General features: G+C 51.8%; 3 protein-coding genes across 3 annotated transcripts; 1 reads left to right on the forward strand and 2 right to left on the reverse strand.

Moving 5' to 3' along the window:
* Window positions 1-509: 509 nt before the first annotated feature.
* COCSUDRAFT_45766 (hypothetical protein) lies at window positions 510-4,120 on the reverse strand (the record flags this gene model as incomplete). Its single annotated transcript, XM_005651671.1, has 9 exons — window positions 510-624; window positions 863-982; window positions 1,072-1,163; window positions 2,294-2,455; window positions 2,608-2,710; window positions 2,885-3,034; window positions 3,161-3,230; window positions 3,363-3,542; window positions 4,093-4,120. 9 exons carry the CDS (start codon window positions 4,118-4,120, stop codon window positions 510-512), a joined length of 1,020 nt encoding a protein of 339 aa, XP_005651728.1.
* Window positions 4,112-6,677, reverse strand: COCSUDRAFT_45767 (hypothetical protein). Its single transcript, XM_005651672.1, has 4 exons — window positions 6,386-6,677; window positions 6,102-6,210; window positions 5,739-5,971; window positions 4,112-5,419 (listed from the first exon to the last, which is right to left on the reverse strand). Exons 1-4 carry the CDS (start codon window positions 6,587-6,589, stop codon window positions 5,210-5,212), a joined length of 756 nt encoding a protein of 251 aa, XP_005651729.1. The 5' UTR covers window positions 6,590-6,677; the 3' UTR covers window positions 4,112-5,209.
* A 257-nt stretch (window positions 6,678-6,934) lies between these two features.
* COCSUDRAFT_34715 (succinate semialdehyde dehydrogenase) lies at window positions 6,935-11,543 on the forward strand (the record flags this gene model as incomplete). Its single annotated transcript, XM_005651673.1, has 12 exons — window positions 6,935-7,049; window positions 7,080-7,180; window positions 7,408-7,553; window positions 7,715-7,816; window positions 8,030-8,222; window positions 8,536-8,656; window positions 9,023-9,267; window positions 9,612-9,734; window positions 10,033-10,122; window positions 10,365-10,535; window positions 10,976-11,149; window positions 11,511-11,543. 12 exons carry the CDS (start codon window positions 6,935-6,937, stop codon window positions 11,541-11,543), a joined length of 1,614 nt encoding a protein of 537 aa, XP_005651730.1.
* Between the last annotated feature and the right edge of the window lie 457 nt (window positions 11,544-12,000).

Here is a 12,000-nt window from a genome sequence, read left to right on the forward strand (position 1 = left end):
GCCGACGCTTGGCGAGCGGCCATGGCCAGTCAGTCAGGCTCAGATTACATGCGTATGCGCATCCCTTCATACTCTACCGCTAGGGGCATGCTTGCAACTGCCAGCGCAATGCAGACTTGAGACCTTGATCAAGCTCGTGAGCTTGCCAAAACCACAGGTGCCACAGTGTGACACCTTCAGGTAAGATACTGCGTTGGACTTGCAAGCCAGACCCCTGTAAGTTCCTTGGCCACACGAAACAAAGATTCAGTCTCTCAGTGTATTTACCGCAAACAACAACTCCTTGGTGCACGCTGGGGCCTTGCGAGACACTTTTGCAAGCAAAGTATCAAATGGAGCAACGTGTCATTAGGATGTGCAGCAGCTCATCCACTTGATTAAGTCTTGTCAACAGAAAAGCTATTGCCAGCGCAGACCTCATCGGCAACTTTATTATGCAATCACTTTCCTGACATGCTTTGCATCTTGGGAAACCTTCGTCTTAATTAAATGCCTGCGCACTCAGGCACTCAAGACTCCATCTCCACAGGCTTTGCCTTCTGGCCATTGTCTGGAGCACCCATGCCCGCTGCCAGCTCTGCATCTCTCTGATTGTGCGGCCGTGCTCCGCCTAACTCCTTCAATCTGCATCGCAAAATCATCCCCTTTGTCACTACCCAACCAGTGACCTCCCCAAGAATGCAGACCGCCCGAGTTTCCAGGAGCATTTTTAGATTGTCGGCCTGGATTGCAAATGTTCCAGCCTGCTTCCAGCCTGCAGATTGGATATTTTTTGCTTGTCAAGACAACATTGAGACCCACAACAGCCATATTACATGTCTTGTTTTTGTAAATAGCCAAGGCATTGTGGGCGAGGAGCTACCTCCGCTTGTGCGGCTTGGTGCGTGAATGCTCAGAGAGCGCATGGTCCGAGAGGAAGTAGCGAGAGCAGGGGGTGCAGTAAAATGCGCCGCCAGCTGGGATGTCCTCGTCTAGCACAGCCCTGTGCCAGCACACATAGCACTCGCAACTTCCGCCTCGCGCAGCTGCAGAAAGTGAAGGTGCAAATCCATGAAGGCTGCAGATCGATACCTGCTTGTTGTTCCCAAGGGTCCGAGCCGCTCCTTGCCGTCAGCACTGAAAGTGACAACGGCCTCCTGCTCCTTCCGCACGTCCTCCCACACCTTCACAGCAGATGGCAAAAAGGGTGCTGACTGAGCTCATCAAGGGCGGCCCCGCGTGTAGCTTTCACGATCTCACCCAGCCAAAATGAAATTTGCAGTTTTCATAAGACCTTCACGCACTAGAAGCTAGCAACACGAATGCTTAGTTTCTGCAGGCTTTGCTAGTAGATCCAAACCTGCTGTCCAAAGAGAGATAGTCCTCTTCAGAATCTCAACTGCACAAATTGCATTTAAAGTGGGTGAATAGATTACCTGATCGACGTGCCGGCTGTTGAATGTCTGCCTTTGCTTGGTCTTGAAAGTTCCTTTCCTTCTACTATTGCCCGACCCCGTGCGGCGCTTGCCCACAGGCATCAGCGCAAGACAACCGAGCTATATTGCGCCAAATACTGCACGCAACAGGACAATGATAACAATCTTTAGAAGCAGGGGCCGTGCTCAGTTCGTCTTGTTTCGGTCCGAAACATCGGCTGCCCGCCTTCCTTGCCCGAAATGTCAAGCGGGCAAGCGTGATGCCCGGCCTCCTGAACCCTGAAATCTCTCCAGCAATATAGAAATGCAAAGTTGCAATAAAGCCGTGATGAATAGCACTGACGCATTATTACTGAGAAGACTGGAGTGCAAGATGTTCTCCCTTTTTACATGACTTTCTAGAACCAACACAGTACGCATGTGCAATTGCAAGTGCAGAACCACCTTGGAGAACCTTCACGGTTCCGATCATCAGAGTCTACACCAGCAGCTGCTCAGGCATCCTACTAGGAGCTGCCATACTTTTCACATGTCACAGCAAAGTCTCCTACACTATACACTTGTTTAAGCATATCCGTGACCTCAGCAGCCTCCTCCGAGGCCCGGGGCTTGCTAATGCATGAAGAAATCAAAATGATTACTAATTGCAGACGACAAAAGTACTCTGTAGGACAGACTCTGAGGCACAGTCTCACACACACACACACACACACACCTAGCAGGAGTTCCTACAACAAAGACAACAGTACTTCTTCTAAGCTAGTCAGTGACAAAAAGTGCCGCTTCACGTCGTGGCTCCGTTTGATCTTATTCGGATGACCATGACTTTGGGGCAGTGTGCTGAACAGGATCTCAGATTCTCAAAGGCGCAGGGCTACATTGGGCGACTGTAGGCTGCCTGCTCCCCCAAAGTACTGCATGAGGACTCCAGTGTCATCCATGCGTTGTGCATATGCGTAGCCAGCATCTATCAGGTGCTTGATCTCCTCCGGGTTCCTCAGCTTCACGAAATCCAGCCTTGTGGTACTCAGCAGCTCATCCTGCAAGAGTCAGGCACCACGGTCAAACTTCTGCTGAACAGGTGATGTACTTCACCATGCTTCTCCGGAAGAATAGGACAGTCATTCCAGCAACTTCCTGCTAAGTTATGCACCACTTCTTATCATCAGGGAGGATCAAATAATGGACAGACCTGTGTGTAGTCCAGGATGAATGCATCTCCGTTGCACTTCAGCAGCTCGCTGTTGTCGTAGTACAGAAAGTCTGTGACCGAACCATCAATGTACAGTTTATTCCTGCAACAGCCAAGCACAGCACCCTCAGCTCAGTGCCAAAGACTCCTCGCACCCACAAGCAGCCGCCTGCTTGCCAGGCTCGTGACACAGTGAAGACTCACCACACGTTGAATGACTTAGTCAAGATTGGCCTAGCAACATGGTCTGCTGTGAAGATACAGACATGGTGCTTACCTGAACGAGGCAAAGGGCCGGCCATCCAGGAAGAAGGGAATGTGCGCAGATGCCAGGTTGGCATCGATGACCTCATCCTTTGTCGCAAAGTCATCGATGTATGCTAGCTGGAAGCCGCGGATGTCTGTCACTACCAGCTTCAAGCGCCCCCTGGAACACAATCGAGCATTGATGAGGAATGAGCTTTGTAACATATTTCGAAGGAACAGCAATGGCTCGGTAAAACAAGATGAGAGCAGGCAATGAAGGGAGCAGGCCAAATAGGAAGCCGCACACCTGCACTTGTCGGCTGCATTAGCTGGGAGAATGTCTTCCAACCACTGCCTCACAATGCTGCCCCAAACACCTGCAGGAAATACAGCACATCAATAACAAAATCTGGAAGCGCTCGGATGGTTGATACAGTTTTCAGAAAGTATTCTGGCATGGCATGTAGGCATGCAAAGATGCATGCATTTATGTTCAAATCAAAGCACACCTGCCAGGCCGAGGGGTCTCTCAAAGAGCTTGTTCTCCACAGAGAGTCTGTGCGCGCTCTCAAAGGCCACCTCGCTGTTGACATTGCAGGCGGCCAGTGTGGCCACCAGGGCGCCGGCAGATGCCCCCCGCATCTGCCACCTCTCTATGTCAAACCGCTGCTGCAAGTACTTCACAGCGCCTGCAATGCAAATCGAGATGTCAGCAAACCGATAAGTCTGCGCAAACACTTTTAATGGCAATGGTCCACCTGAGCAGCTGTCGAGCTTGACAGCATGCAGAAACATATTAGTACTGCCCAAAGGGAGACATGGCCCCAGAGTGGGCACTAACCTATTTCCCACCAGAAGAAGATGCCACCGCCGCCACCGCTGAGAATAGGAACTCTGACAGTGCTGTCTGCTGGCTGCACCTGAAGGACTTTCTGCTGCTGCTGCTGCTGCTGCTGCAGCTGCTGCTCTTTCTGCCTTCTAGCAACTTCCTGCTTTGTAGCACGGCAGTGTACCAGCTGCTGTGTCCGTCCCTTTGGGCCTCTTTTGTGCGTTCTCGAGAGGGATGAGGCACTGATGGCAGGGTTGAAGCTCGCCAAGTTCGTAAAGGGCACGACTTCTCTCGATGGCTGTTGTGCTGAGCAGCTGACAAGCAGCTTCCTGTCGTGAGCAGGCTGAACTAAGATGCGCATCCTCGAAGGGATCAAGTGGACTGGCTGCGATGTTTGCTGACGTGCTGACCTTTGGGCCATCCCACGAGGATCGGCATAGGACATTCCGTTATATGTACAAGCCCCTAGCATTTGGGCTGTTGAAGATCCTCAGACACACCAGGGACTTGTGCCAGTCTCAACGTGACTCTGAACCGCAAACAAAACGTTTCTGTGTAAGTTCTCCTTGCGCCAGAGTCTCGTGCTTTTGTGTTTGAAATTTCTTGGTTCCCACAGAAAGACACAAAACGCAAGATTGACTTTGATACCGAGTGCACTGCGAAAGAAAACCGCCCGCCGATAGAAATAGGGAGCAAAACGCTGCTTTTCAAGGAATAAATAATTTGATTTTGTCGAACAACCGTCGATTTGAAGCGCCCTACCCTGCGGACGACCAGTACTTTCCGCGCAAATTCCCAGATCTGCTCACGTGGGTCCGCCACGTGTCCGAATACAACTTCCTCCTACTACTAGGTGAAGGTGTTAAAGAAGCTACCATGTTTTGAAACCTCGAAACCAAGATAAAATTTGCATGGTGGACCAGCGGTGCCATGCAAGTTGCCACAGAGTAGATGCTATAGTGACTGACCAGTTACCCTGGTCACATACCGTACTTCAAGTCTTGGCCCGGGTGATTTATTCATTTTGACTGTTCTAATAAAACTTTTGAAGGCTTCAAGAAGTTCTGGTTGATATCACCGCCACTGATGTATTGCTGCGGCACCGGTTGCAATGGGTATCAATATATTGCGACGTATGGTGAACGAATCCTTGGCCTAAAAAATAACACCACGATGGGAAACCCCACCGCAAACAGACTCGGCAGCAGCCTTCATCAAGAAATATATAAAAATCTGGGAATGCGTGCTCATCACGCCAATCTGTTTAGTCTCGGCAAACAAGCCCCATTGTGTGGCAGCCAGTCATACATGCATTCCTTGGCTGCATGCTTAAGCTTAGGGCATGCAGCCGACTCATCGATCCTGGGACATTGACCTGACCCAAGATGAATGAGAATCCTCACTGCATGCAAGAACCTTCAGCAAGTTTACGCCTTTTGGCTGCAAAGTGGCTGCCCCGCTTCACTCTGCGGGCATCATCTGCCTATGGCCCATGGGAAGGTGGAAGGGGAGGAAGCCGAAGAGTCATCACTGCTTCGTCCGGTGGCTCTCCAGCCTGTCAAGCAGCTGGTTGATGCGGTTGATTTCTGCCTTACGCTTCTGGCGCACTTCCTGGTCGCCCTCAACTGGGACATTGTCCAGCGCCAGCAGCTTCTGTGTCAGAGTCTCTATAAGACCTGCTGCCGTCCTGCTACCTGCAGGTCCATCGTGTTGCTGCTGCTGCATGAGCTCATTTGCCTGCAGACAGCGCACACAAGGCTCAGATAGAGCTTCCTGACAAATGCCAATTCCACTGGACTTGTTTCTGTCTTCCTAGCGGTGCATGTTCAAATTTGAATTGATTGTTGACCAGTAAAATTTCTCCATTCCTTAATCATGGCCACTGACATTTGTCGAGACCAGCTGAGCATGCCACAATGGGACAGCTGCAATGCACTTGCCCAAAAGACCTCCATCAAACACACAAGAACACATCATGATATCAGGTGGGGACGCCCACAGTGCTGAGCTGAAGTATTCTGCAAATACATGCACTTGCATGCGTCAAATGCAGCACCTGCTGTTCAAGGCCATCCACTTGCTGACGGATGCCCTCGATCGCGCTGAGGGCCTGATCTCTTACAGACACCTGGGTTTTCTGCAAGGCTGCCTCCTTGGCAGCCGCTGCCCTCGCTGCTGCAGCGTCTGCCTCTGAGAAGGCCAGGAACGCAGGCTCCGCAGGCTCCTCCGGCTGCTCTGCTGCCTTCTGCTGCCTGTACTGCTCGTTCTCCATTATCTTTACCTCGGCACCTGCAGCCCAATTTCGGTCAGAGGTCTCAAAGACTCCGAGGACAAGTCACCACTGTGCTGGACGTGAGCCGGCAGCGCTAGGGCAGTGAGTCAGCAATGGAGTTGGGAGTTCAACAATCAGCATGCGCACCATTCCTGACGCCTGCCAGCGACAGCACCTCATTGTCCGCCTTCTTGCGCCCCCGGAACAGGAAGCTTATGCCTTCAGGTGGAATCCCTGTATCCTGGGAGGCCAGTACCTGCAGCCAAGCGTATGCAATGATCAACATATACAGTTCACTTTATATGCAATTGCTTGAAAGTACCTCATACCAAGTGTGCCAATAAAATTCTCATGACTCACTGATCGACTTAAAGGGCCAGCTACAACAGCACGATATTGCGGCAATCGCGCAAATAGCACAGGCATCACACCTTCAAGTCACCAAAGGTGGCATTGGCGGGTGCTTCAACATGGATTTTCTTCGCCTTGTGTGTGAGTTTTAGCTTCACAGTAGGATAGGTCATCGGACGGTTGGATGGACCCCGTCCCCGGCCGAAGCCACGCACACGGCCACGGCCACGGATAGGAATGCCCCTCGAGGTCCAACCACCCCTATCTCCTCTTCTTCCAAGCATGCGTGGGGATACCTGTGATGGGTTGATGGCACATCGGAATCCCCTTTATCAAATCCACCTGAATATTTTCTAGGCGGCTAGCGCTATCTCAGCGCTTGTAGTTGTTGGCCACCGCAGGTGGGTGTAGAAACACTCCTGAGCACCAGAGATGCCTGTCTTGATTAGCTATAGCTTGGTCACCGATGACTCATGCCCGACTCCCCATTTACGATTGCACTTCTGCCACAGCGCAAAAAAGCTGTGCGTCGCAGAAAACGGCGCAATTGAGATCCATCTATCGAGATCGTGTTGATTGCACTTGGTGCCAATTTTAGAAAGCGCCCCGTTCAGACATCGTATATCACCATGGCAGGTCTGCACAGGCTCTCCTTGACGCTTTCGCTGCATCGTCAGATGATGCTCACAAGCATATCGCGTTTGCAGCAGTTCGTCGGAACCCAGGCCTTCCATGTAACAGCAGGTAGCGCTCGTGGCGACACACATTCCGCAGCAGAGGAATTGCTCAACAAGGTACACGATAAAGACCTTGTGAAAACGCTGGGCTTCATCAATGGCGAGTGGGTGAGCGCTTCAGACGGCAGCACTATACCGGTGAGGGCCAACCTGCCATTTGCTGCCTGCTAGGCAAGAGTTGTAGGACGTTCGATCTGTTATGAAAAAAATTCCTTTGTGCAATGTGTGGGTCATATATTCATCACGTTGTGATAGCAAACTCACGAGAATACTTGGTGCAGTGAAACATACCAAGTGACCCTTCTAATTGGCAACCCTATGTACACTCTTTTGGCTTCAGCAAGCACGACTGTATTCACTTACAGGTGGATAATCCAGCAACTGGGGAGGTCATTGCGAACGTTGCATGCCTCAAAGCCAGCGACACCAAGTCTGCCATAGCTGCAGCCAGCGCAGCGTTTCCGCTATGGAGCAGCAAGACGGCCAAGGAGCGTAGCACCGTCCTCAGAAGGCATGCTTCGCCTCCTCTGCATGCAAGCCTGCAGTGGCATGGCCCACATGCACATGAATTGCTTCCATGCGGCACAATCACATTAAGGGTCATTATGATGCCTGGAGAGGAACGCTATTTTTTCGTCATCCCTTGCTCTGAGGATTGGGTGTTGTCTGCAGATGGTACGACTTGGTGCTTGCGGCTCAGGATGACATCTCCACCATCATGACCGTTGAGTCTGGCAAGCCCTTTGCCGAGTCCAAGGGGGAGTTCACATCCGGGTAAGCTCCTTTCTGCCAGGCAATTTTCAGCAGGCCATCCCATATGCACCACATTGGAGATCCTCCACCCCTCTTCGGTGCAAGATGATAGAGCTGCTTGTCATGTCTTGGGTCTTCTGAAGTTCATGGGTCAGACAGACGACCTGCGACAAAATTCACTGTCTCGGCTGTGGAATAACTTGCATGAGGCAGAAGTGGCATGCATGCATGCAGGGTGGCTTCGATAGAGTGGTTTGCGGAGGAGTGCCGGAGGGTCACGGGGGACATTCTGCAGACGGTGCACAAAGACCGGCGCATGCTGGTGGTGAAGCAGCCGGTGGGGGTGGTGGCAGCCATCACCCCCTGGAACTTCCCCATGAGCATGATCACGCGCAAGGTTGCCCCTGCGCTGGCTGCCGGCTGCACGGTGAGCCCTATTTTTTTCTATTACTGTATAGGCTGAGCACATGCTCCCTCCTGCGCCCAGCCTTACAACAGAGTGCCATGCATTTGGTAGTTGCTAGCCAGATGCAGGTCACTCAACGCTTGTTGCAAGTGTCTTTGGAGCCTTCCCATGTCTCGACCGAGGTCCTTTTTGGCAGAGGAGCAATTGCAGCCTTGTAGCTTGGCTGTACCGTCAGTCACAGTGGACCTCTTGACCAAAGAAAGGCTCCAATGCACGCCATCTTTCTCTTTCACCAGTTCAGTGATGGGCAGGTATTTTGCGCGTGGGTGCACAGGTAATTCTGAAGCCGGCAGAGTCAACTCCGCTGACTGCTCTGGCGCTGGCAGAGCTGGGCCACAGAGCAGGAATCCCCAACGGCGTCCTCAACATCATCCAGGGCGATGCAAAAGCCATCGGTGAGCACATTAAAGTCGTTTTGGTGCCAGCATGCTCAGCGTTGCAATGCCTTGGCACAGACATGAATCAACATGAAGAAGATGATAACAATGAATGTTGCTCTGTAGCCTTGTCAACTCGCCAGCAGGGGTTGACCCCGCTTGGTGATGCCCTCAATGGCATCTCCAATGCCGTCGAGATGCATGCCATCTGCATAACATGCGTGTCCAAACTCCATTGGGCTTGTGTGCATCAGCAAGCGCATCCAATGCTCGCCAGCGACCGGGGCCTTTATTCCACGCCAAAGGCACGAGAAAGATGCCGCACTGTAATTACCATGCACGCTTTACAAGGAGCATGCAGAAGAAGCCATGTCTGCCGCACAGGTGACACTCTAATAGAGAGCGACTCGGTGCGCAAGATTGGTTTCACGGGGTCAACGCGGGTCGGCAAGCTGCTGTTTGCCGGCGCGGCCGACACCGTGAAGCGCGTGTCGCTGGAGCTCGGCGGCAACGCGCCGTTCATCGTGTTTGACGACGCCGACATCGACGCGGCAGCGGCCGGCGTGGTCACGTCAGCGTTCAGGAACGCTGGGCAGACCTGCATCTGCGCCAACCGCGTCTTCGTGCAGGCGCGCTCAGCTGCTTGCTTCCACAAGAACTGGAGAAAAATCCTGCTGTATGAAGAGGGTTGGAATCTTTGAGTTAAACTTGTGAACAATTAGCTTTTCATGCGGTGCCCCATGACATGTTCAGGAAGGGGTCTAAGGAGACCTGCTGAAGAGGCTTGCTTGGACATGTCATGAGGTCCAGATGACTAGAAGCGCCAGGAAATTAGTTGGTACTGTTAGCATCACCTCAGGTTGTACGGCATGTTCAAGGGCAGACACTGTTTGGGAGACTTGACTTCATTCTCCCAGTGGGTTGCATCCGCATTGATGACTGTGCTTGTCCTAACTGCTGCATGCTGCCACAGGACGGCATCTATGATGAGTTCACCAAGGCGGTGACTGAGAAGGTGAAGAAGCTGAAGCAGGGCCCTGGCCTGGACCCTTCATCCACCCTTGGTCCCCTCATTAACACTGCTGCTGTGGAGAGGGTGCGCACCATCCCCCTCAATTCACTCTTCACCCTCTATGGTTGTGATGAAGTTTATTGCGAGTAAGGCGTTTGCACATCCTGAACAAATACAGGCTGAAGATAGCTAACCCACTGCACCACAATGCTATGATGTCGCATTTCCAGGATGCCATTCCTTGCTCTGTTCAATGCTGGAGCACTGCTCAGTTCCAACAGATGCCATGAGTACAGTACCGCATGGCAATTGCTCCAGCAAATAGGTAGATTATTACCTTGGTGTCATGCTGGAGGGGTTATCATGCTGTCATTTTTTGCAGGTGCAAGGTCATGTGGACGACGCCGTTGCCAAGGGAGCCACAGTCACTGTCGGAGGCAGCAAACCCGACCTCCCAGAGCCCTACAACAAGGTCAGTCCATCCCTGCATCATGCTTGCTTTCTAGTTTTGTGACAGCATGCATGACACAATTAAGTGTAATGGAGATGCCGCAGGTGTTCGTCATCTGCCTGTGAAGTGCTATGCCGGCTAGCTGCTGAGGTTGTTCCAGGGCAGCTTTGCAGCGAACTGCTTCAACTTGGAGCCTTGCAGCCACTGCAGAGCCAATTCTAGTAAGCTTGAATTTGAATTCAAGTTCAAATTCGTGGCTGCAGGGGTTCTTCTATGCACCGACGGTGCTGTCCAATGCCACGATAGACATGAAGATCTTCCGCGAGGAGACTTTTGGCCCCGCCATGCCACTTTTCCGATTCCACAATGATGAGGAGGCGATCCAGCTGGCAAACAACACCGAGTACGGCCTGGCCGCCTACTTCTTCACCAAGGTAGGAATCTCTCTTGCCCGAGCACCAGCACTCTGCGCTTCGTTCTTCTCACAATTGCTGTGCTGATTAAGAGCAGCAAAAAACCAACATTACTGTAATACCGTATATTGGCAAATGTGGCAACGGCTGGGAGGAGAGAGGTTTGTGGCACGCTGTGCCAAGTGCGTCTGCAAGTATCTGCGCTTTAGTCAGCGCACCATTCACCCGGAATCCTCAGCACAGATCAGTGCTGCCCCTCAGCAGTGCCTTGAATGAGGATCTCCCTTACACAAGCGGCAGTAGCTCCTGCAACAGAAAGCAGGGCGACTTCATTTCTGAATCATGTGCTGGCATAGTGATTGTCGGCTGCGCATGACCTGAAGCGCTGGAGGTTCACGGCACGACGCTAAGGGACTCATATGCCAACTCATCAGCTGAGGTGGCAGTTACTGCTTGCGCAGGACCTGAAGCGCTCGTGGCAGGTGGCAGAGCGGCTGGAGTATGGCATGGTGGGGGTCAATGAGGTGGCCATCACATCTGAAGTGGCGCCCTTTGGCGGCATCAAGCACAGCGGGCTGGGCCGGGAGCACTCCAAGTACGGCCTGGATGAATTCCTGTACATCAAGTACATCCAGGTGAGGACAGCTATCCCTCTTGACTTTCTCATGTGCTGTCTTCTATTTACAGGGAGCCATCGCCTTTGGTGTGGGAATTTCTGCTGCAGTCTCTGCAGGATTCTCTGCTTCTTATATCAGGGCATTACATCTTCAACATGAGTATGAAGGACCTTACATTCCCGGCATCATAAGGGAAAGGAGGTTTTAATGCATTTAGAAGACTTTTTGGTGGCCATCACCACTGCAACAGAGTGGTGGAGCACCAGAAATAGCGCTGTAGTCACTGCACTGTAGTGTGCTTTTGGACCTTGGCATACTCGTCCTCTGCATGCAATTAGTGAGGTTGTAATCGGTCCTGAGAGGGCTTGTGGCACTGCAGATGGGCATTGGATACGACAACAAGGGCATCTGAGCATGTTGCATTTCTATTGGCGGGAATCTAACTGTGGAGCTGAGGTCATCTTGCACTTTGCCATTCCAGGTTCTAGTGTCTGAAAGCAGTCCTTGTGTGGGTTAGCGCTAGTTTGTTCAGCTGCATCTCGGTATAGGTCTTTTGAATCACGCATGTTGGCCATATGGCCATGTAATGCATGTTAGCTAGTGTGGAGAAATGCATTATAATGGTGATGGCTATATTGGCGGTGTTGCAAATGCTTCTCTGACCTAGACTACCAAAGTTGTTGAGAATTTTCCCCTTCTGGATTGTAAGATAGATTAAAACCACTTCATGATACCACGTTGCAGAGCACAAAGCAACACAAAAGATTTCATAATGGTGGTATCTGTAGCTTCCCCCATTCCCTCGGAAGCTTCCCGAGGCGCTGCTACTGTGGCATCTTCACCTGCTCGATGCAATTTTATTCTTGGCC

Source organism: Coccomyxa subellipsoidea (genome assembly GCF_000258705.1).
Source record: "Coccomyxa subellipsoidea C-169, whole genome shotgun sequence".
Lineage (NCBI taxonomy): Eukaryota > Viridiplantae > Chlorophyta > Trebouxiophyceae > Coccomyxaceae > Coccomyxa > Coccomyxa subellipsoidea.